At 43.0% G+C, this 26,016-nt stretch overlaps 2 protein-coding genes across 2 annotated transcripts in view; one reads left to right on the top strand and one right to left on the bottom strand.

The window, feature by feature from the left end:
* Positions 1 to 26,016, top strand: part of PALLD (palladin, cytoskeletal associated protein) — a 207,587-nt gene that overhangs the window by 152,485 nt on the left and 29,086 nt on the right. Inside the window, 5 exon segments of the mRNA XM_033160304.1 lie at positions 10,488 to 11,174; positions 18,044 to 18,179; positions 18,879 to 18,980; positions 20,703 to 20,753; positions 21,696 to 21,917. Coding sequence (XP_033016195.1) covers positions 10,488 to 11,174; positions 18,044 to 18,179; positions 18,879 to 18,980; positions 20,703 to 20,753; positions 21,696 to 21,917 — 1,198 coding nt within the window.
* Positions 623 to 2,479, bottom strand: LOC117052926 (A-kinase anchor protein 4-like). The gene has a single exon (XM_033160305.1). The coding sequence runs from the start codon at positions 2,321 to 2,323 to the stop codon at positions 1,391 to 1,393; it is 933 nt and encodes a 310-aa protein (XP_033016196.1). The 5' UTR covers positions 2,324 to 2,479; the 3' UTR covers positions 623 to 1,390.

Raw genomic sequence — 26,016 nt, 5'->3', positions numbered from 1 at the left:
CTGTCTTCTTCCCTATCTTAGAAGATACCCCAAAATGGAACCTGAGCTAAAAGGTGATGTGTTTTGTGATCATTTGGTGGGATCACTTTGAAGGTGTTCTGTGAACGAGCCCATGCTCTTGAGCCATTAAAAAGTTTTTAAGATCAATAGGTTTGGAATTAGCATGCATGGCAATGACCACACTCCACGATGTGGCTTACCCCTGCCCCACCAAATCTTGGGAATAAAATGTATTCTCATTCTCTGCAATAAATAATGGATATGTTGAGAAAGTTAAATCAGGCAGGCAGTAAGAGATCCTGTGATATGAAGATGAGTTTTGCCCCTAGTCTGTCCCTCTATGTCCCCTTTTCCCTGTATGTTACCACTCTGGAAGTTTAGCCGTTTCCTAATCACTGCCCAAAACCTCATCCAAGTTCTGCAAAACAAGCATTTCATGGTCATTGCTAAGAAAGCAAATTAAGCAAAAGCATGATTAATTTGCCTGGTTTTGAATAGCACCTTCCAGCTGGAGAACCTTGGCTTTCTTAAAGCAGCATTCTAAGCTCACTGAGAACCTGTGTAGTAGCACCTGGCGGGGTGGGAATCTGTCCAGTGGATTAACAAAAGAGTCTCCTTCGGCTTTCACTTTTTACAATGTTTTTAATTGATGATCTTGCCCAGCTACAATTTTATCTACCAGTTGAATTCTCTGTGTCTGCTGTTGTTGGTTGGTGTTATTGTTTTGTTGTTTTTAAATAATGAGGCTGTGGTGGTGGTGGCAGTTGTTGTTCCAAAGAAGAGTGGGTAGGTGCCTAGGCTGGGCTGAAGCAATAAGAGAGGGACAAGTTGGCTCCTGCCATGGTAGCAAGGAGCCAGATGAGTGTCTTTCCCACGGTGGCATCCATCTGTTGTTCTCCAGCGTATCTCAGCAACTCTTTCCACATATCCCCCTTGCTATAGCTCTTCCCAGACAATTCTCCATCGTTCCTATTTTGTCGACCTCAGTTTGGGCAGCAAATTAAGAAGCAACCATTAACTGTGCGGGAGGAGGCATAAGCTTGAACTCTCTGCTCTATAAAACATTGACCTTCTGGTTATGTGTGTTAACCACTGTGCCCAGAATGGATTACACCCAGTTGCCTCCTGTCAGATTTCCCCCACAGAAGAAAGGTCTTCTCTTTGCCCTTCTGAGCTTTATGATGAGCAATTGTGACAGTTGCAGTTTTCTGAGATGTCACCAGTCACTAAATTGGAACCACTGATTGCCTTGGCCAGGAATGGGCTCAACTTCATCACAGATCACACCAACTGGTCAATAAATTGTTTGCTTATCTGATCCATATTGCCATACATATCCCGTCTTCCATTAGTCTGTTTTTGATAAGGCCTTTTCCCTCCTGAGCCTGATTTACGAAGTGGCGGGTGGCTTATAAGCCCGGTGCCCATCGCAGCTGTCTTCGATACTTGAAGCAGCATCGCGCAAGACCTTTTGGACGAGTGACAAAAGGATCCCTGATATACCTGGCTTCGGTTCATGGTGGGGTTCTTGTAACCCACCTGCCACTGGGGTAGATATGGGTCTTTGACATGCTCCAGCCCGGTCATAATTAGCAGACTCCCTGTGAGTATAGCTTGGCGTAGTGGAATGTGACTCACGGACAACTTCCCTGTTTTTTTCCACTAAGTGTTGCTGTATCATCTTCAATGCCATGCCGAAAATGTCTTTTGCATGCAAATCCATGGACCAGGGCTTTTCTGAACAACTATCCGGGGATGCCGGAGTTGAAACCTTACGATCAGCAGTAGAGGGCTGGCGCATGCCACTACATTCCAGTTTATCCTTGATCTCCTGACGTGCTTTTTGAACAACCAGGGAGCAGAGTTTATTGACATAGGAAGGTTCGTCTGAGCTCCCCCTTTGACCAGAGTTAGTAGGGATCAGTTTGTCGGATGAGATGGTGTAGGGCTGAGTTTTACGACAACCACTTGCAGGTTTCAGTGCGTGCTGAAATCCAATTGCGTACTTCTGAAGGTCGTTGCTCAGCCAGCTTACAACGTTGAGTTCCTCAGAGGAGCCTTGCTTGAAAAGGCAGACCGCACCTTCCGTATTATTGGGATTGTTCCGCTCGTTGTCTTTTATTACAATAACTTCTTTATCCTCCAAACTCGCCAGGTCAAGATGATTGTATCCTCCTCTCTGACATTTGTCCTTCATATTTAAGCTGGATACATCAACAAAACAGATCATTTTGCGATCCTGGTCTTTCTGTCCTTCAGGGTTGTAGTGGTTTACTTTACATACGGCCGCCTGACTGCGCAACCAGTCGATTTCATGTGCCATATCTGTTGTTTTAGGGTGGAGCTGTCCCCAGGGCCATAGAGTGGTGGTGATGGTGTTTTAGTTGAGCAGCTTTGATCCTGCCAGACTCAAGGTGTTGCCTCCTCTCTTAGCTTCCCATGCTCTTCTAGTGGCAGATGGGATTTTCACTTGTGTGGACAATTGGTTTCTATGACAACAGTGACATCATAAAGCATCAGTATCACCAAGCAACCTGTGGTGTACTTAGGCAGTGCTTTTAATAAGAGTTGTGAATCTCTCCTGGCACACAAATATTAGACTGCTTTTTAGGGATTATTTTATATAGCCCACATTGGATCCAGAGGATCATTTTACCTTTGAGGATCATTAGTCTGAAATATACATGAAGATTGCCTAGCTCAGCCCCTTCCCTAAGTTTGTCTGGCAGAAAAACTGTTAAAATCCAAAAATGGTGGTGGGTAGTTGGGGTGCTCGTCAGTTCAAAAAGAAAGATTGCATTTTTAATTATGGATTAATTAATCTGGAATAACTGCCACCTATGTTTCTTGAACTAGGAGCTGAGATATTTATAAGGAGAAGAGAGCTGAGTAGGATGGCTTAACTGGTACTGTTTTAGCCTTTGGGGGCATTCTGAATAGTCAACCTGCAAGGAGGAAAGTGTGTTCACAAATGCAAGGAGAAAAGAGTGTTCACAAATGCACTAGGTCCCTTCCACCATTCCTGTCACCATTGCTCTCCACATGTTCCCCAGTGACTGTCTACAGCTAGTAAGTCCCCTGTACTTGTGGAGGCTGTGGTACCTTTTGAAATGCTAGAAAATCAGAGTTTCAAAACACCCGAGAACCTCCTCAAGTACTGGAGTCTTCCCCATTGCAGACAGTCACTAAACATATGTAGTGCAGCAGTATGAAGGATGGAGGAGCAGAGCTTGCAAGTTTGTGTATGCTGTCTCCTGCTTGCATGTTTCCTTAAGCCCTGTTCAGAATGCCTGCAGAAGGTTTTTGTTACCAAAGCAGACTATATTCCCCATCTGCTCATTGAAGGAGTTTAGAGCCAGTATGGTGTAGTGGTTAGAATGTTTGGTTAGGACCTGGGAGACCAGGGTTCAAATCCCTGCTCAACCAGTGAAACTCACTGAGAGCCATTCACACACTCTCAGCCCTAACCTATTTCACAGGGTTGTTGTAAGGCTGTGGTCTAAATAACTGAGCCTCTTGCACTTGCTGATTGGAAGGTCGGTGGTTTGAATCCGCACGGCGCGGTGAGCTCCCGTTGCTCTGTCCCAACTTCTGCCAACCTAGCAGTTCAAAAGCATACCAGTGCAAGTAGATAAACAGGTACCGCTGCGGCGGAAAAGCAAACGGCGTTTCCGGGCGCTCCAACACTCGTCACAGTTTCCCATTGTGACAGAAGTTGTGCTGGCCACATTACCCAGAAAGCTGTCTGTGGACAAACGCCAGCTCCTTCAGCCTTAAGCGAGATGAGCGCTGCACCCCATAATCACCTTTGAAACTTGCAGAAGAAGGCTGCTACGTTTGAGGTCTTTTTTTGTGATCTTGAATGTTTCCTAAAGGACATGGAATCCATTGCCTTTAGACATTTTGTGTTATAGGGGAAATTTTATTAGGTGCAGTTTCTTCCATTGCAGTACTTCAGTACAGTAGTAGAAAAATGACCGTACTTAATTCTTCTCTCCTGTCCCAACTGTTGAAGGAGCCATGAGCTGTGTTGGCATTTGTTTAATTTGATAAAAGTTTTGAATTTAGGCATTTATAATAGCAGAGTTGTGTCTTTGTCTTATTGAGCATTTTCTTTTCTTTAGCCATCCTTGGCTATCCTAATGGGTGCATGTTTTTGAGGGGAAAAAATATTATAGTAATATGAAAAATGCTTCCTGTAAATGGAAGAATTGCTGAGAGACATCCCACGTTCTCACCAAGTACTAGTCTTATCGCTGCTTCTGGTTTCCTCAGGACAAACTTTAGCTTGAGGTCTATTTGGCAGATAACAAAATTAAATTGGGAAATGCTGGGTTTCACGTCGATAAGGCAGGAAAGTTGGTAAAAGCAGAAATAGATGGGTATATCCTAAAACAGGCTTCTGTTAATACAGTTGGAATGTCTTTTTGTCTTTCCTAAAAATAAGTTTCCTTTTCAGAACATATTTGACGAACTCTGTTGTACGGCTACAGTCCAACGCAGGACAAGGCAAGCTTGGAAACATTGAAATCAGGGAGCTTGGCTCTGTGTTGGACCCTATGTCACTTGGAAAGGCCTGGCCCTAGCATTAGGCAGATTGAGGTGGCAGCCTAAGGCAGCTGATTTTTGGTGTCATGAGAGGGCAGCAAATTGCTGGTTGATGAATTGTTTTATTCCAACAGGCTTTTGGGAACTCACTGGTTCGTTGGCTTGTTGGCTTGTTTGTTTTACAAGGCTGGATGAGTGAAGTCTTTCTGTGATGTCATGCTGAACATTAGAATGTTTCCAGGGCCATTAGAAGCATGTCGTCATAATTCATTCTATAGGTTCTGTGGATAAATTAACCATAAAGTAATCTCAGATCTGCCACCAAATTCAGTTTTGGGCAGAAGTGCTGCATCTTGATTTTGATTTTAAAAAATCTCTAGAATGAATGCAGCAGAACTTTTCTAAAGAAGAAAGTTGAGTCAACTTCAGTCATTATTCTGCAGCAAAATGCATAGTGGTACAAGCTATTCCAGACGTTTCACTGGAATAAAGATGAACAGACATGTACAGGATACCAAGGACAGACTTTTCCAGAACGTAGCACATTGCATTCTTTGAATCACTCGCTCTTCTGGGAGAGTGATAGCAAAACTGCATTCTTGTAGGCCTTGCCAAATGTGAATTCTGGAAGTTGTGCAACCTCACTTATCTTGCAGCATTAATCATGTAAGTGGTCTCTTTAACTAAGCCTCAGCAAAGTGCCAGCCTAGAATGATTTTGTATATTCAAAGCTTGCCTTGTGTACAGTTGATGGCTACTGGTATGCATGAATGAGTCAACATAATGCACTGGTGTTCCACAATTTGAAGGAATATGCACAGTAAATACAGAGACATTGTATTGCCAGATTGTGGTGCAGGTTGCTGTTTTCCTTTCCAAGGAAGAGGTTTGTGAAGAGCCCTTTCTCCACTGTTTGATTTACAGCCTACTTTTTTTCCCAAACAGAAGCCTCCAGCTTCAATTGTGCACTGCTCTTTTCCTCCCCAGCTTCTTGTAACTCTGACGTGCTTATGTTTTTCAGGCCCTCTGTCGAGCAGTTTTTTCTACAGCTCAGGCCACATGGTCAATGCAGATAACTCAAAATAGAACCAACCTCAAACCGTGACTGCAATGCGTTGCTTATGGCTGGTTGCCTTGACTCTGCTGTCTTTCCTGTGCTGTTATCCCCTCTGCCTCATTTGACAGTTAATGTCAGGTTAACGGGGCTGTTCTTCATTAAGCGCGTGCAGGAATTGCATGACTCCCGTTCCTTAGCCCTTCCGCATACTCCAGATGTGAGGAATCATCTCAGGGGTCTTTACATAGGCCCGGGGCAGACATACCTCCCGCCCCCTTTCCCTGGTTTGAATTCCTTTGCTGTCTTCCCTGGTCTCGTTTAACTGTGGTTTAGCATTACAACTATGCTAACTGCAGCTGCATTTAGCCATCACATTCACATATTATTGACTTTGCAAAGCCCAAACAATCATTTCTTCCTAAGCTTGAACTAATGTCAGCATGGTGTGCAAAGGGTGGACAATCCAGGATATCAAGCAACGGTTTGAAGCTGGTTGCGCCACCTGTGGTTTGCCGACATGTGTAGGTTCAGAGTTCATTGGCAAACCACAGGTGTCAGGGATGGGCAGGAGCCGAGGAGTGGAGGGATGTGTAGGCAGAGGAAGCAAGTGCAGTGGAATATGATCCAGGGGAAGGGACCAGTAACTGGTGTGGTGCTGTGCTCCTCGTGAGTCAGCTGCCAGTGGTGGAAGAGGGGAGACGAGAGGAAGAGACCAGGCAGCCAGAGACAGGGGAGAAGGAGACAGGAGAAGATCTGCAGAATGCCTCGGATTCCCAGAGAGGAAACTCTCTGGTGCAGCAAAACCAGCTCAGTTTGACTGTATTTTCAAAGAACATAGCAGGCAGCAGGGCAAGTCCCCCCACCTTCATTTCAGCAACTGTTTCAGCACAAAGAGGTTTGCATCTGTCAAATGTGGCCTGTGGAGCCAAAAAGGTTTCCTACCCCTACCCTAGAGGGTTGTCTTAGGATCACTATGACCCTTGGCCCCCCGAAAAAGCTTATCCACCTCTGTCCTAAGGACACAATTGGCATATTTGCAGTATTCAATCTGCAGAATTTACAGCTCCATACAGTTTTGCCACATTGCAAATCAAAGCCTGAGAACCTTTCATGTTTTGGCTCAGCAGCTTGGTGCCAAACCCAGCTTCCATTGCAGATGGCACTGTCAAATGCATATTAGATTCTTCTGGTTAGTGGTAGATAAACATTGTTGTTCAGTCGGTTGATAATCTGCAACACTTATTAGAGGTGGAATACTCACAACTTCTGTCTACTTCTCAGTGTAGCGGGACTAAAGGAAGCAAGCATTTTCAGTTTCCTACCATTAAAGACAAGTCTTGCACAACTGGTTTCATAAATCAACTGTGTGACATCCTTGTAATCCAATGAAAGTGCTTTAGAAGAGAAAGGACAAAAAAAAATGTTCTTAATTCTACTTAATTACAGTACTACTGTCAGCCAGCCAAACAGATTTGATGACACATAAATCCCAACTGATATAAACAGGAGCCATGCTGGAGCTTGCCATTTCATTTTAGTCCCGTGGCTTGTGCCCCACTTGTAGATTGTAAATTACTTCCAGTGGGTCCTCCCTGAAGAATTTTTCCTATTGTAAGAGAGGATGTTACTCTTAAGAAATGGCTCACCAGATGTTGCTTCACTCCTGACTCCCATTAATCCCAAGCAACATTGCCAGGGCGGCCCATCACCCATGGCGCTGGGAATTGTAGTCCAGTTACAGCTGCAGGGCCATAAGTTCCCCATCCCTGTCTGACGTTGGGGACATAGAAACTGCCTTATAGCATGTCAGACCACTGGCCCATCTAGCTTAGTATTGTCTACACAAGGGGTGGGAGATCACCTTGGTCAGGCAGGCCGGATCCCCAAGTGGTGGCGCTGTGGTCTAAGCCACTGAGCCTCCTGGGCTTTGCCAATCAGAAGGTCGGCGGTTCAAATCCCTGCAAAGGGGTGAGCTCCCGTTGCTCTGTCCCAACTCCTGCCAACCTAGACGTTTGAAAGCACGCCCGTGCAAGTAAATAAATAGGTACCGCTGTGGCGGGAAGGCGAACCGCTGTGGCGGGAAGGTGTTTCTGTGCGCTCTGGTTTCTGTCACTGTGTTCCGTTGCGCCAGAAGTGGTTTTAGTTATGCTGGCCACATGACCCAGAAAGCTGTCTGTGGACAAACGCTGGCTCCCTCGGCCTGAAAGTGAGATGAGCACCACAACCCCACAGTCGCCTTTGACTGGACTTAACCGCCATGGGGTAATTTACCTTTTTTTAACCTTTTTTACCCGTCCACAGATCTCTGTTTTTGACAGGTGGGTGGATGTAAGGTGGAGCTGTGCCCACCAGAAGCGAGCAAGACTTGCATTTGGTGCTGCATTTAAACAGAGCTTAACGTAGGCCATGCTGTCAAGGAACACTTGGGATCACACTCTTAAGCTTGCAACAGGGGTCAGTGCCACTCAGGAGCTCTGATGGGGATCTGCTGAGTGGAACCAATCCAAGCTGGGCTTCTGTATTCACCACCAAATTTAAACAGCCACTGCGTGACCTGCACCTAATGACAAGTGAGTGACAGGAGGGCGTGGCTAGACAAAATGGCTGCATAGGCCAAATTGGCAGGCCTAGGACCTCCATCTCTCTTCTACACTAACTGGCAGGGGCTCCCCAGAGTACATTCAGGGGGCCTTTCCTCGCCCTGAGTGGAAATGCCAGTGCTCTACCACTGAGCTACAGCCCTTCTCCTCGCCGTTAATTGTGACAGACCCAACCTCGCCTTAACTGCACGTTTTAGGTTGGAAGCCTTTGTATTTACATAACATTTGCCATGTGTGTGGGGAGAATATTCTCTTCAGAGTAAGCTACTAGATGACTACTGTTTTTGTGCATCTGCTAGGCTACAACAGTCAAGACCACATAATTATGAGACTTCACTTGCAGGGCAATATCCAGGCCAAGATTTTAAAGTTGTCAGCTATGCTATAAATATTTATAGGGCAGATATACTAAAAGGAAAAAGAAAAAAAAAGGTGTGCACACATAATAATATTAAAAAAAACAGCATCTGGAACATTTAGGACTATTCGTGGCTTTCTAGCTGTGATAGACAGCATGTAAACAAGACGGATGAATCTTCCAATAAAGACCACACAAGGATAAAGCTGATATTTGCTTGGATTGAGGTTTCATTGAGAATGTAGCATTGCTACAGTAGAGCAGCTGTAGCCCTTTGAGTGCATGGGTGTGAACTTGCATGTATTACTTGCTAATATAGTTTGCGTGCATTATGTGGCACAGTGGCTGGCCGCTGTCCCATGCACAAATATTTAGAAGTTCCACAATAAACACACACACACACACACACACACACACAGACACACCAGTCTATGTAGCTTCCATGGCTTCTTCCTTTCACTCAAATCCAACAATAACCCCCTACCCCATCCTGCCTGAAACTGTTGTTTAAGCCATTCATGTTTTTTTTTTATTGTAAACCAAGCTCTTATTCTTCAAGACTCATTTTTTGGGGGTGGGGGGTGGGGGGAGCCCTATTTTAAAGCTTAGGTGAAGTAAAGTATCCCAGGTGGTGGTGCAGTCTTACTTGTTCCACCCTTGCTGTGAGCCTGGGGCAGGTTACACAGGAAGTAGGCATTCACCAAATGTGCCATCTTCAAGGGAGATAGGAAAAATCTTCTCCTGTTTAAGCCCTGGAGAGTTCAGTATAGATGTGTGGAAAATAATTCAATACAAGTTAGACAAAAGTTTGGGGTGGGCTTTTTTTTTGCACAGCCTTGTGTTTAAGCTCTTGCATGGTTGCTAGAGGTGGAAAGGAACTGCATCCAGGGAAAGGAGTGCATTGTGGGAGGTGGGGTGGAGCATTCCTTGCCCCCTCCATCAGCACATGTTTCTATGCTGGTCAAGGCCCTTTCCTGTACATGCAACATGGAAATATAGCAGGGCGGGTGGAGGAGGTACTGAGTCCATCCGCCCCTTTTATGACTTACAAGCAGACTAACGATTGGTTGGTTTGCAGGTTAGGCTTCTGTGAACTTAGTTAAGCATGAGTAGGATTGGACTGTAAAGCCAACTCTGTTCAGTGGGACCAATTCCCGAATCAGTGTGCATAGGATCACAGCCGTATAGAAAGAGCTGATGGTATTGCTGCATTCTGTCATGTGTTTCATAGTTTTGTGGTAGCAATATTATTTTTGGCATTCACAACGAATTTTTGCAGGGTGGTAAATCCTTTTTTCATCATAAGGAAGCTGAGAGCAGTATTTCCTGGAATGAGATTATTGTCTCAGCTAATCTGGTACATAGGTGTGTTTGTTTGTTTATTGTGCATTTATATTTAAGCATTCCTTAGTTTTTGTTCGTATCGTGTGTACTGCTAACTTCAGGGGAGGCATTATTTAAAAGGTCTGGTTCACACAGCTGTAATGGTTACGAGAGGGGAGATTGTCTGTATCTTCCCCCATGTCCACTTCCATTTGCAGATTCTCTCTGCTTCTCCCATTGCTGCCAGGTCTTCACCGTGGTTAAAGCATCTTATGCTCACCTTAACCATGGTTATCACTAAGCAAGGTACCTTTCCATCAGGATTTGAAAGGGGGGGAAACAGCTTCAAATCCTTGTAACAGTGGTAATTCTGTCTAGCTTGGTGCAGGTGCAGCCTGTAATCGAGAAAGGAGGCAGAGAATTTACACATGGCAGGGGATAAGCTGGGATTCCCATGCCCCACTTCTCATCTGTTAACAGGGAATGTAGGTCAAGAATGTTTTATCTGCATAGGACCAAACTGGCATTTCTCTTTTTGTTGTCGGCGTTGTTTACAACACAACACAAAATTAAAATTGTTTTCTCCTGTTTTTAAATGCAGGGACCCTCTAAGGCTTCAGCAGCTGCAAAACCAAATCCGACTGGAAAAAGAATCTGCCCAGTGGTGCCCTCAGCAGCAAACTGGTTTCCATCAGACTCTTCCCTTGTCTCCAACTTTCCCCCCTCCACCTTCATTCCAAGAACTCGAGTCAAGTCACTCTGCCGCTTCTCCAGGGCAAATGAGCGTTCTGAACTCCCATTCTGCTCCTGCCATGCAGTCATCTGGCTCCTTCAACTATGCCCGTCCTAAGCAGTTCATTGCTGCGCAGAACATCAGCCCTGCTTCCAGCTACGTGACTCCTTCCTCCGGATCTTCAACATCAAGCCTTCCATCTCCCATGTCTCCCACGGCTTCTCAGAAACAATTTGGCAGAACATCTGCTCCCTCTTTCTCTCAGCCATTTGCTCCGGAAGGGGAGTACCCGTGGTCTCCTTCTCCGCCGCCTCCACCTCCACCAGTTTTCAGTCCAACATCATCTTTTCCAGCTGCCGATTTCTTTCCACTGCCACCGCCACCGCCACCTCCTCTCCCGACATCTGTCCCTTCACCGTCTGGCAGCCTTTCTCCAACATCAAGGTTTTCAAACTCTGGCCAGTCCCCAGCCGCCTTCCTCAGCTCCATGCTGCCATCCCAGCCACCTCCCATCTCTGTCAACGCACTAGGACTTCCAAAAGGTGTCACACCACCGTAAGTATCAATGTTTGGTGGACTTCTCAAAACAATGGTTTATTAGTCTTGGTTTTATTTGTAGCACTTTCCTTTTTGTAGGCACCTCCATGACTCTCCATAGTTAATGTATTATTCCAGTAGGATATCTCTCAGAGCACACTTGTATGGCAGGTATCTCAGCCATCATGCATGGTCTTCTACCATCATTCATCCCCGCCCCCGCCCCCAGTCCATTGCAGTTAAAAGACCTGGTACCTTCAGACTGTTATCCTTTCTTACATGCACATGGTTGTTGGATGCTGCTCTTATATATCTATAGCCAGCTACCTTCCCTCCTCGGCCCAGAATAGGAAGTTGCATTTGAAGGGCAGTCAAGAGTAGTAGTCGATTGACAAAGTCCTCATTGCCCACCAGTTGCTGGCTTCAGAATAATTTCCAGACTTACCTAGACTTTCCTTTCCCTTGGTCCACCCTCCTGAGATGACTAAAGTTATTGTTATACTCTGGGTCCTTGGCAACATCACAACTTCTCATTTTTGCCGCTCCCTTCTAAGAAGGTAGGCGTGTGTGTCGATGTCCAAACATGCAGTATGTGAAACATCTGGGAAGAGATGGCGCTGGGCACCATTCTGAGCCAACAGGCAGAGCAATAACTGACCAGATGCATATTTGGAAGGCCTGTGATTGCCAGTATAATCTCTTATTTCTACTCTTATTACTTACGATTCTGCTAATTGTGGCCATTGGGCTTTTGAACTCTTATACTGGAGTAGAGCCTTGATCCCAGCATCTCCCCCTTCCCTGCCCTGACAATAATCAGCACTGGATACTTCGCAGGAAGCTTAACCAGGAAAGATAATGTAGATTATTTTGAACCACTGCAGAGATAAAGAGCCTCATTGGCCTCCTTTGACACCACATTCCATTATGGCCTTGGTCAGGCCGTCCCTTTCAGTCCTGCCCATTATCTTCAGGTCTTTTCCCACACAGTGCCTTTTCGCACCTAACATTGTTCAGCTGTGGCCTGTTGTTTAAAAGGTCAAAAGCTCATTTGGCTTCAGCTCTCCTCCTCCTTACTTCCCGGTGGCTCTTTCTACCTGGCACAAAGTCGTAAGGAGTTAATAGCAAACATGTCCTCCACATTTGGGGTGAAAGTTGAGGAAATAATGGATGAAAACTCACTACAGCTAAACAGAAGAATGGAATCAACTTGAAGCCAAAGGAGACATCTTGATTTCCCATGAAACCAAAGTTTTATAGAGCACTCAATCAAGGCTCAGTAACATTTGTTCCCGAACATGTGGCATGGGAACATGAGCAATAAATATCACATAAACATTTCAACCCGAAGGAGCTTCATTTTTGTGAATTAGAGGCCTCTGTAGATTGTGGATTTGGCAGCATTGCCGGAACCATCATTGTTTAAGTGAACATCTTCCAGTTGGACAGCTTTAAAGTGCTAGATTGCCAGCATATAGGTTTAGGCATTCCAGAATCTTGCGTTTTTAAAAACACACACAACCAAAACTTATGTTTCTAAAGGTTTGTTTACTGCATGCAGAAAACATTTAGAAATAGCAACTTGGATACATAATAAAAACCAGTTAAACAATTGCTTAACTTGAGAAATACGTGCAAAATTGAAGAGTATGAAAGAAGGCCTGGAAATAGAATGCACCGCCAATGAGCAGGCTGTGGCAATCCCTGGCAAAATTCCTGGAGTCCATCCAGCCCTCTTCCTGTCCACAGAGATCTGTGAATTTGCTTCATAGACATAGTTTATCCTACCCTCCTCTGAAACTCCCTCCGGGCTTTGGGTAGAGTAGTTTAAAGAGAGTGGTGTGTCCTACTGGTCAGCTGATTTGTGGGATGTTGCTCCCTTTTTAATGAACTAGAATTTGGGTTTTCCCTTCCATTTCAGGCTACTATGCTCCTTGTCCACAACCTTAGCTGTTGCTGTCCCTTCTTTTTGTCCACAAGTGGTTATCATGTACAGCAGAGACTGCTGCTTCCTATCTATACTGTGGGTCTGGTTGCCTTGAATCAGAAGATGCCGAGTGCGTTTTTCAGTTGCATCAAAAACAAATTGCAGGCCTTAATGCCAATTTTCCCTCTCCCTGATTGACTGTGTTCATTACAGCCACCAGATGTGTACATAGCTGTATCTATTTCCTAGTCCTCTTCAGATCAGTACAACCATGTAGCAGAATCCCCAACTGGTTCTGTTTCATTCCTTTCTGTTCATATGAAAGTGCAGTTTAATTGTATCTCCAAAGGCAAATCCAAATTCTCTCTTTATTTATATTTGTGGAGTCGCATGGTTGAGCCTGAAAGCGCAGCTGGCTCATAAGGAGTCTCTGCAAATATACAGTACATAACCACTAGAAAGAAAATGTAGAGTTAGTCATCAGTCCATGGCTAGACTGGAATCCCTTGCAACGTCAGAGGGCAGGAGAATGCATTTTCAGCTTGTGGGTATGTCAGCTTGAAACAGGGATAGAAGCAGGATTTGTGCAAGATTGGTTGTTCACATTCTTTGGTGCAACTCTGAATGTTCACAGAGAATTCTGCTGTGTGCATAACTCCCAGCAGTAATGGCTCTGAGTAAGAACAGCCAGCCCCAAATATAATAAAAGCCTTTAAAATGTAAAAGAAAACATTGCTTTGGAATGGGCATTGTTTACACATTCCAAAATTACCATTAGATTTCTTTTCTTTTCTTGCTGATGTTAAATTTAATTGCTGTTTCCATGTTCTTCAAAGCAGTCAATCAAATATGAAAGATCTATGGGAATTGAGAGGATTAAGGAATGTTATGTGGCAGAGGGGAGAGAGGTTGCATTTATTTTGAGTGGAAGCAGCTGGTTGTCTCATCCAAATGTGCTTTTTTAAATTTGATTTTGCTTCGGTAAATACCAAGTCACCCAGTGTCCACTGATTTTTATCATTTCCTTTAATTGATCAAGGATGCTCGTAAACAATATCAAAGGAAGACAATACATCATGCTGCTAAGCAGTTCATTAAGCAGGATACCCCACCTTCTAAGTGAAACTGGCTGGTCTGCTATACGAAAGACTTCTGCCATAAATGTGTGCATGCACATGACGTCACAGATAAATGGCTTCGGTTGACGAATGCAGTCTTTTGTGCACAAGCCCTTTGCCAGCTGTAGTAGAAGTGCCCAGCACACTAACTCAAAGCTACATTATTCCATATATATTGGATTGCAGCCAACGTCTTGATTACAAGCGGCAGTGTGAGCTCTTGATCTCTTCCTTTCCCCGCATGTTTGGGGCGGAGGGTTGTGGGGGAGTCATGATTCGCATAGCCTTCAGTAACAGCAGTTTGGGCTCCAACAACTTTTTCTTCTTCGTGCTCCTCCTTATCTATTGGGAACAAAACCAAAACACGGACACTTTTTAAGGTTTGGGGTTGTTGTTTTTTATTATACCAAAGCAGAATACATTTGTGGGTGTAGCAGCAGTACTGACACACTTGAAGGAAGTGAGGCATTAAGAACATTGTTGTCCTCAGTCCCATTTGGCACCTTAATAAATCCTGTTCTGAAAGAGAATCCTGAAGACAGGACAAAAGCCTGGCTGGGACACAGGTTTTAGCCAGAATACTCTGAAGTTGCTGCTTCACAATAAACATGGGTGATTCCCCATAGTTGCACTTGTCCCATCTTTTATCAAATATCTCTGAGAAACTTCATTATGGCTCACCCTGACTCCGCCATGTTATTTTGTAGATAGATACTATGAAGAACAATGTAAGTGTTATCCACAGTTATGTTCAGTATGTGCATAACATAAATTGATTTTATTAAATTTGCCCAGAGTTATGAAGGACAGAAGCAGATCTTTGTCCAGATGCACCAAGTCTCGTTCATAATACAGATGGAGTGCTGTGGGTTACTCCTCAATAAGCATTGGCCAGTAATTTGGCTTAATGGGAAGCAGGGGATGCCAACTTGAATAAAATATTGGGGGGGGGGCAGGTAAGCCCCACCCCACATAATTGATCACATGATGTGGCATGCACACATCATTTGAATGGCAATGCCCATCAACGTTGGAGGGGCCCGGCCCAGTCAAATTTTTTTGGGGGGGGGGCTGAAGAGACCTCGGCCCCTAGGAGTTGGCTCCTACGATGGGAAAGGAGGCAATCTCCAGATTGGTACAGTAGCCAAAAGGACTGACCTCTTCTACCTTGATAAATGGTTGCATCTGGAAGGGTTTCTTTCCCATATGCTTTTTATCTACTTCTATTTCTAAGTGACTGCTGCAGTAAAAACATTTTTCTAATGACAAGTGACCTGCTGTCAGTCTCAACTAAACAAAGCTACAAAGCATATGTCATACTCTATTGAGAGAGAGGGAAGGGTGCCCTTGCTTATTTACTCAGGGTCTTTTGGTAGGGCACAAGCCAACCGTTTGCTGCTTTTGGCTTACTGACCTGGCTAGAGGCCTATGCACTTGCCATGTTTGAAGGGGGCCTCATGGGTGATTGAAGTTAATGCAAGTTTACTTTTTAATGGGAATTCTGTTTTATTTTTGGTAAGTTTTGGATAATATCCAATAGTTGAAAAACCTAGTTGGTTTTATTTTCCCTCAACTTGTATATTTATTTTTTATTTTATTGGTTTAGATAAAAAGGGCTCAGGCAGTGGTATTGAGGTTCTTTTTTAGATACCAAAGAACACAAGTTCCATTTATGTGAAATTCAGGGAAAGGCTTTAAACAAATAAATTACAATAGATTTTGCTTAATAAGGGGTTGTGTGTATGGATTAAAAGGAAAATGTGAACATTAATATCAGTGTAACACTCTTATTTCCAAAAGATCTTTAAGAGTATATTGTAGCTTATAATTATCTTAATTTCATTAATAATTATCCAAAATGGTTGCAGAGTGGAATACAGTAATCACTTGTGGTTATGTTCCCTTTCAGTTCACTTCCCTTTCAGCTAAGGGAAAGTTGTCTTTCCAGCAGTGAAGATCAGTATCTTTATGGTTCTGGTCTTATTTGGAGTCATATACCAGCAACATGTTCTTTTTAAATTTGGATTTGGCAGATGCAGCATAATGTCATCGGTCTTGTTTGCATGTCACATTAAGCCAAACAGTGCAAGTCTGTTGGTACACAGAAGAAAATTATAGCTGCTTTGCTCCTTCTTGTCTCCTGCTGTTGCTACACTGTCAATAGCTGAGCCATGGTTTGGCTTAGCATTATGTGTGAACCCAAGCTTGTGTTTTGATTCCCCACAAACAGACCATAAGCAGTAAGCCAAGGACAAACCTTGGTTTGTTTGGAGTTCATAAGTAATGTTAAGCCAAACCATGGCTTAGCTCTCAATAGGAGGAGGAGTGAAGTGGCCATGATTTTGTAACTGTATCCCAGCACACTTGCTCATTCAGGCTTACCCAAATTGTGTTAAGCACAAACCAGGCGATGTGTGTGCTAATTTTGAGTTCATTGTTTACAGTGAATATTTTTATATCTCCCACATTTTGTACTGATTTGGGGGGGAAATGGTTTGATAGACAAAGCTATAATAATAATAATAATGTATTATTTATACCCCACCCATCTGGTTGGGCTTCTCCAGCTACTCTAGGCTGCTCCCAACAGAATATTAAAAACATGATAAAACATCAAACATTTAAAACTTCTCTAAACAGGGTTGCCCTCAGATGTCTTCCAAAAGTCAGATACAGTCGAGTTAAGAATGCCCGCAACCCGGAAGCGTTTCCCGAGCGCGCATGACCCCCGGATGCGCAGAATGCTTCTGTGCACTTCGCTCATGCGCAGAAGCGCTCAAATCATGCTACTTCTGGGTTTTTTCTTTTTGGGGGGCGTTCGTGTTAAGCACGCCCTGTTATGTAGAACGATCTGGAATGGATTGCGTGCGTAACACAGGGTACCACTACAGTACATAACCCAAAAAAAGTAACCCGAAGCAGACGTAACCTGAGGTATGACTGTAGTTGTTTATTTCCTTGACATCTGATGGGAGGGTGTTCCACAGGGCGGGCGCCACTACTTAGTAGGCCCTCTGCCCTGTTCTGTAGGTCATGCTAAGAAATGGATTAATAAGAGCCTCCCTGCTCTGCCACCCCACCCCGAGTTTTTACATGAACATAACAATTACATGTGCTCTGCCCATTTATTTGTAATTTTGTAAATAGGATTTTATATAATTTATATGTTTGTGGTACGTTCAAGCAAATTACAGATACTGAACCTACACTTCTGAAGAAGTGAGCATGCACACGAAAGCTCATACCGAGAACAAACTTAGTCGGTCTCTAAGGTGCTACTGGAAAGAATTTTTTATTTTATTTTATTTTATTTTGACTATTGCAGACCAACACGATTACCTACCTGTAACTGAACCTACATGGAGTTTGAAATATTGCTATTCTAACTGATTTGAAGGCTTTCGTCTTACCAACACACACACACCGTGTGTGTGTGTGTGTGCGCGCGCGCGTGCAAATCTTCAAGGAGAAGGTTTCACTTATTGATTCTAGAAATAAATAAGTAATACAAACTAGTTGCCAGCACTGAGGCTGGCATTGTTGGGGACCTGCCAAGGATCATACCACGAAAGAGGCCCCACTGTCAACCTCTGGCTCTTCCTGGTCCTGCTGCTCTTCCTTGCTGTCACTGCCTGTTCATCTGACCAGAGTGAGGTGATAGGTGTAATTGTTTGCCTTGCTCTCTCCCTCTGGATGGTTTTATTGATTGGAGAACAAGTGAACAGGGAGTGGGAAGATGAGCAAGATGGAGATGGTGCAGGAAACAATAATAGTTTGGGGCAACTGCTCTCTCTGTGTATAGCACCCACAGTGCCTGTAAATTATCTATGTTTTCTTTGCAGTGGATTTCCAAAGAAAACAGGCAGAACTGCTAGGATTGCATCTGATGAAGAAATTCAGGGCACAAAAGATGCTGTTATTCAGGACCTGGAAAGAAAACTTCGCTTCAAAGAAGACTTACTGAACAATGGCCAACCAGTACGTAGCGGCAAGATCTTTATTGACAAAAATCAGTAGAGCCACATATTTGGTTTGGAGACACTTACAGTCGTACCTTGGATCCCAAACACCTTGCGAGTCGAACATTTTGGCTCCCGAACGCTGCAAACCCGGAAGTGAGTGTTCCGGTTTGCGAACGTTCTTTGGAACCCGAACGTCCCGAAGTGAGTTCCTGCAGCCAATCGGTAGCTGCGCCTTGGTTTCCGAACGTTTTGGAAGTCGAATGGACTTCCGGAACGGATTCTGTTCGACTTCCAAGGTACCACTGTATTTTGGTTTTAATGTGTAGAATACAGCACATGGAAGGGGGGGGGGAGCGCAATTGTATACTGGCAAAATAGACCTTGATATAAAGCACCTGAAGTAAAGCGGTTGGAATCAGAGGTTCCCTTCCTCTGACAGGAGCATCTTACTCCAATGAAAATAGCTTTTGAAGCCAACTTACTCTAAAACTTGTTGCTCAGATTAACGGCATGTAAAACCACTGAAGATAGACTTCCTTTAGGGGCTGTAAGGGTAAAATGTCCCTCCAGTTTTTGTTCCGGGGGGGGGGGGGAGTGCCCTAGGGCGTGGGCAAGTCTCGGAACTGACTACTGAAATGAAGTTGCTGTTTGGTGTGTTGCCCATCTGCTTACCAGTAACTGGTGCTAATTTCTCTTTCTCTTTCCTTTTGCTTAGAAGTTAACCTACGAGGAGAAGATGGCTCGTCGACTGCTAGGTGCTGACAACGCTGCAACCGTATTTAATATTCAAGAGCCGGAAGAAGAACTGGCAGGACAGGTGCGGCTACGTAGCTTTGCACTTGCACAGTAAAAACAGCCAGTTTATTTCTCTTGGTTCTCCCTGTGCCTGCTTGTTTGAGGGCTGATTGAAAGCATTGCTTTTTTGCAGTAAAGGGAACCATGCCTGACTTGGGTTTTTGGCTAATACTGTGGATTATTGCTGAAGGGAGGCATGCTTAATGTCCCCACACCTGATTCATGGCTGCCTGAATGGAGTTTCCTTCTTTACTTGAAGGGAAAATAGACAAGATCTGGAGGGTTTAACCAGATTATCAATGTGCATCTTAGCTGTATTTGAATCCCATAATAACATGCTATCCAGTATGCCCATAATTGAGAGAGCCGTGCTTCTGTTTTAGAAAAGGATTTTGATGCACATTCCAACTCTTTGATGATATAGTCATCAAAGGACTCAATGAAATTTATTTTTAATGCCAAAAGTGTGCCAAGTAGTCAGCCTCTCCAGTGTCACAGATATGCTAGGTGTTCTGTCATCCACATGAATATGCATAACCAGTGCTTTTTTCTTTAAAAAAAAATGATGTTTTGGGGTACTCTCATTTTGACTCAAGAGAATCACCATTTTATAGTTCAAATTGGGGAAAATAAATACAGTAAATGGACAAAAGTACAAAGATTCACAAAATGTTTAGGGGTATGCGTACCCCTGCATCCCCCCAGAAAAAAAGCACTGTGCATAATGTTCCACTATTCCTGATAACATGGAATGTCTGAATTTGCATAAGCCTTTCCCCCACCCACAGAAAAAAAATGTTTATTTTCTCTGCCGTTAGTCCCTCTGGGGCTTCCTCCCATTTTTTGTATGTGTAGGAAGGAATGGATAGTGCCATTCTTGAAGGTCATAGAAGTGCTCCTGTACTTCAGTAGCCAGTACAATAGGTGAGGGAGACAACCAGTCCTTAAACCAGGATAGCTAACCTATCGCTCTCTGGGTTTTCCTGGGCTAGAACTCCCATCATCCCTGACCATTGCCCATTCTGGGGCTGCTGGGAATTTAAACCCAACACTATCTGAAGGGCCACGGGTTATATCCATGAAGGATACAATAATGAAAAATCCATGAAAGTCCAAAGCTTTGATTAGGAAGTATGCAGAAAGCCTTCACCGAGGAAACGTGGATGTAGGCTCATCAGTTAAATTAACTACATGCATAATTTTAAGGGCTGGGGGGGGGGACCTGAAGGTTTTATGGGATGCCTAGACTGTGTCTGCTGGAAGAGATATTATGGTTGGGGCAATTGTTTAATCATACAGATGGATGAATGATTCCTCTTACATTGGCAAAACTGTGACATCTGAAGTTAGCCTGAACAAGAGAATAAAATCATGTAAATAAGGGTGATTTAGCCATGAGCAATATTTTAAACAAGACAGGGTGCTTTCTCTTCACAGGATAAGGTGGAAGCGAAATTTTAACATCTACTCCTTTTTAGTCCCTTCTTTCCTTCTGATCTTTCACTGTCTCAAGATAAACCACGGCCTCTGCATCTTGTCGTCATTTTCGCTTCATCAATAGGTAATCTGCACTTTTGGATACAACCCAGGTCCAGAAGTGAGATGAAAAGTTGGAATGGCTTTGAAAAAATATTTTTAGTTGAACTTGGCAATCTGAACATGTGGCGCATTCTGATGAGTTCTCTCGGGCTGGCGTTGAGTCTCCTTACTTTCGTTGTCTATCTTCTTTTTCTGCCTTTTGCAGGGAACTGGCTCTCTCGGTGCTTCTGTAGTGACTTCTGAGGATGCTCAAAAGGTTTCGCTTCTCTTCTTTTTTCTTGCCTTGCTGTTTGCTGGCTTGTTTGTTTTCTGGTGTCTTTTCCTTTCCTGACTTTACAAATTTATGTTTCCAGAAATTTATCTCTTTCTTTGTTACACACAATTTTTTAATGTTCGTGGCTAACATTTTAAAGCTTTGCTGTGCTGTGCGGCCAGACCATAATATTTTATTTATGTGCTACATTTATTGGATGGTAGCCACCAACAGCAAGTTATCCAGCATTAACTTGACATCTAAAGGGATGGCTGTCTGTAGCTAATCTGACTGGAAGAATGCAATGTTGAATTCTACCTGTTGTCTAAATGAGTTCCTTGTTGGCACATGTAAGAAGGTATCCAGCTGAATTTCAAAGTATTCTAACATTTCTATCGCATACAGCCATCTCCCCCCCTTTCTGAATTTGGCACTTCAGGTAGCTTTTGTTGAGAAAACAATAAATAATGGGAGGACATGGAATGTGGCCACGTGGTAGGTCCTTGAAAGTGCACTGCACAATGGTTCTGCTTTGTGGAGAGATGGTAATTTCCCATTCTCCAGCTATGCCATAAATTCACTGTTACCATATGTGATTCCTTTCCCAATGCAGGAAGATGGTAATACTGGATTTACCATACTGCTGTTCTGTCTGCACAAGCATTCCAGTTTGCCCCATGAAATTTTTGGAGAAGATGCCCCACTGTGCAAATGGAAGTCCTTGTGCTGGACTTCCTCTGACAAGGCTAGTTAGATGAATCCCACCCAGGGATTCTTATGTTTTACATTCAAGAATACAGTTTTCTTCTTTATGTACAATCCTAATGGATTTTGGAATTAATATACAGTATATATATCTGGAGAATGAAGTTAACTATAATCCACTCTTAACTTTTTTAAAAAAAATAAAGTTGGAAACTTAGCTGAGCTTTTCTTGTTTGGTAGGAATACAAAGTCTCCAGCTTTGAGCAGAGGCTGATCAGTGAGATTGAGTTTCGGCTGGAGAGATCTCCTGTAGAAGAGTCTGATGATGAGGTCGAGCATGGAGAAGAAGACCCGGAGGACAGTGTGGCACCATATTTTGAGATGAAGCTGAAACATTACAAAATATTTGAAGGAATGCCAGTCACCTTCACTTGCAGAGTGGCTGGAAACCCAAACCCAAAGGTAAGAGAAAAGAAACTTAATTGGAGGTGCACACAAAGCGTCAGTGGGCTTTCGGTTGAAACGTAGAATCATAGTTTGATGGGACCCTGATGATCATCTCAATTCCCCTGCAATGCAGGAATTATTATATAATTCTACTCAATATTGATCCAGAGCAGAACTCCAATGTATAGTTAGCAGAATAAAAACTTAAACACGTTGCAGGATTCCCAAAAAAGACCAGAGGCAATTAGTATTTCATCCAGCAGAGCTTTAGTGCTACTCAAGGCAAATGAACATAATGGTCACAAATCCAATACATTCAGGATTGGCACTGTCCATAAGAAATCCAGTTGCAGCAGACTTAACTTAAACTTATAAATCTAAAACCTTAACACTAAGCATACCATGTACAGAACACCATACCAGAAGGAAGAGAGATAGAAAAAGAGAAACTCCTTCTTGCTTTACTTTTATAGTCAGCATTATCTTTACAGAAACAGATAAGAGAACCAGTTTAAGCCAGCTGTACTCAGTTTTTCTGAAGGAATAACCCAAACACCATGAACCTTCTGCTTGTTCCTTTCACATAGAGAAGCTTCCAGAACCTGCTTGAATTAAGTAGAATAGGAAAGATCTCTACACATCAAATCAATACTTGCTGTACTAAGAAATGCAAACTGACAGGAATATGCACCTGTCGCTTACAGAGATTGAACCTACAACCTTGGCATTACCAGCACCATGTTCTATACAATTTATGTTTTGGTTAAACATGTTAAATGTGCTCAGCAGTTCATGCAAATGCAGCCTATGGTCACCAAATTTCACCCTGTGGCAGCTTTCAGCTCCCAGTGCAGTGGCCATGTAATAACAGAGCTCAGGTTATATGTGCCTTACAAGGCTTTTCTCACAACTCAGTGGAACTGGAAGGTGTGAGCATTTACCATCTGATATCTTGAGAAGTGCATCCTTGTGGTAAACAAGGCTGTTTGGGGATCCTATCATGTGGAACTTTGTGGAGCGAAAAGCCCATGCAAGGCATCATAGCATTCTTTGATCATGTGGGGTGAGATGTGTTTGCTGAGTACCTAATTGGGCCTGTGAATTTGGAGTTTTCCTTCCTGCAGGCTTTTGCTGTCATCCACTTGGTGTTAATAGCAGTGGTCACCTATGCCTAGAATTACAAACCCTGGCAGAAACATAGTGGCCAAGAACTCCCCGGAACCATGACCATGGTTTTCGGAAGTCTCATCTCTCTTCCCATGACAATACAGGTGAAACTCGAAAAATTAGAATATTGTGGAAAGGTTCATTTCTTTCAGTAATTCAACTTAAAAGGTGAAACTTAATATATGAGATAAACTCATGACATGCAAAGCGAGATATGTCAAGCCTTTATTTGTTATAATTGTGATGATTATGGCGTACAGCTGATGAGAACCCCAAATTAACAATCTCAGCTTTGGTGTTTTCATCAGCTGTACGCCATAATCATCACAATTATAACAAACAAAGGTTTGACGTATCTCGCTTTGCATGTCAGGAGTCTATCTCATATATTAAACCCCAGTAGCTAATGAAAACAGTTGTTTACATAAATGAACTTTTCCACGATATTCTAATTTTTCGAGTTTCACCTGTATATGTTCTGAAACGGGGGCCAATTATTCACCCTGAGTCATTCCAAATGACAGAGCCAAGAATCGTTTGCATCAGAGGAATGCTTTATTTCTACTCTTAGCATATTTGTTGAGAATGGTTTTCCATGGAGATAGGGAATCTTTTACACAAAGTCTTGATGTACACTTGGCTGGCAAAACCAAACCCATAAAAAGCCTGTCTAAAAGGGCAAGAAGTAGAAGTTACAAATTGGATCACCACCACTGGGGGTTGTTGTCAGATCAGAGGTTTTGCAATAATTATATCTGATGAAGATATCAGCATATATAATAATTGAACTGACTTAATGACATCACCAGGCTTATTTTATCTTCCTGATTCCCTGTAACTGCTTAGCCTGTACCCTTTGTCTGAGGGCACTCTGCAACATAATATTTTAGCACAGTTGATCAATGAACAAGATCCGTACGTAGTTCTTGTCAGGTCTTGCTGTAAGATTCAGTTCTGGATAACATGTGAATAACCAGTTCTGATGTAAGATTTCTTCCACAAGCATGCATTCAGGAATTCATTTCAGGAAGTGATCTTGTGTTTTCCAAATAATGCATGTTGGGTACTGAAGCGGCCTGCAATGGTTTATGGCCAACTCCCTTTTCAGGAACTTAAAAACCAGTTGTGAAAGAACTCTTCTGAAATTCTGGGAGTTCTTTTTGACCTAATATACATTTCTACTACTATTATAACTATTACATTTATTATCCAGCCACTAGAGCTGATTGTTAGGAGGCAAAAACATTTAATCATTATTATATTTTTATTTATAAAAAAATATAATTCTGCACAAATTTGAAAGTATGCCCAATTTTCCTTAATTTAAATTTTGATTTCAGGGGTGGGTTTTTTGGATTTTTGAGCATTCAAAATTTTATAGTGAGCTGCAAAACCTTTTGGGGCAGATGAAACTCTTTCTATCAACAGTTTTATTGTTCACATTCTCAAAAAGTGAAAATTTAATATTGAAAATCTTGCATTTCAAAATTTGATTTGTATTTTTTTCTCAAATTCACTGCAAAAATAGACAAAGGCAACATACATATGATAATGGTAAATTTCAGGGGGGGGGAGACTATGGCTTTGGGGCAGAATTGACATCCTCCATTAATTGTTGCATAGCAGAATTTTAAAAAATAATAATGAAAAAAGCCATATTTGGAAGCAGTTTGCTACTTTATAGCTGTGTTAATCTAGGACACCAGGTATTTACTGTATCGCTACTTCCTGGCAAGCCTTCTGATTCTGTAATGAAAGAAGTGTGTTATGTTATAAAACAATTACTGGCTCTTACAAGATCAACAGATGTCAGGTAACATTACGAAATCTGAAGTGTGCAAGTTCAAACTTATTTTTGAAGCTTCGCTTTTGCTAAGTCCTATAGGTTTTTAAATGATAACATGCCTTTTTATGTGAAACAGAAAAGTGATGTCAGTGTGGGAGAACACATTAACAAGCCCTTGTTGGCAGCATAGGCATTTTGCAGTCCTGCACACACATGCATTAGGAAGAGATACAGCTGACTGCTGAGTGAAATTGACGCACGGTACTTCTCAATGCTGGAGAACCTTACATGGAAGTATGAACTCCCAGGAGCTGGATGGACAGTGATAGGCCTTCCCTTAATTTTTTTGCATAATGATCAAGCATCAGGAAAGGTTAGGATCTTGACAGAATTGGCTGTTGCAATCTATAATAACTTTGGGTCATCTCTTCTTTTTTGTGCTTTTGGGAATGTAATAATACAGTAAACGTTCCTTCCAAGTGATTGAGGTCTCCAGGTGTCTTGAGAGCGAGCATGCTCCCTTAATTCACCTCCTTGCTGTGCTTCCTCAAAAAAACCTTTTAACCAGCAGCTTTCAGGCAAGTTGCCCTGAGATTAAAGATCTTCCTATGAGTTCCTTGCACAATTCTCATCTTCATTCATGAATATCGGAAACAGGTAGTCCAGTGTGCTGGCACCCTTGTAAGTTTACTCATTCAAAGAGATAACTAATGCTAAGAGGGATGGCTTAGTTTGTCAGGTCTGCTCATACAACTGGGGGCCACATGTATTTGATGCTGTGGGAAATCCTGCTTCACGTCCCACTACCGATGAGTAACATGTGTACTGCTGCTGTATCTGCCTGCAGCCTAAGCATAACATCATGTCCTTCGATGTGGAGTTATTGAAGAAATTGGTTCAATCCCTCCATGAGTATTTATACAAGGCTTGGGATTGGTCCTGAAGTCAAACAAATGTAACTGTATATAGTGGCTAATAGTTGGAGGGGGGGGAGATTGTTTGGGGGGCCTTTTCCACCCTTTGTAAATGAAAGTGACCTTTTCTGACTTCATTTCAGAATTACTGGTAACATTTCAAAGTAATTATAAGCAGCACATGTATTCTTCACTGATAAACTAATGCACGGATGTTAGTCTCAGTGCAAACAAATCCTGGGTGGCA

The sequence above is a fragment of the Lacerta agilis genome, chromosome 9 (assembly GCF_009819535.1).
Source record: "Lacerta agilis isolate rLacAgi1 chromosome 9, rLacAgi1.pri, whole genome shotgun sequence".
Classification (NCBI taxonomy): Eukaryota; Metazoa; Chordata; class Lepidosauria; order Squamata; family Lacertidae; genus Lacerta; species Lacerta agilis.
The sequence above is the reverse complement of the archived record's forward strand: the minus strand, read 5'-3'. Positions and strand labels throughout refer to the sequence as shown.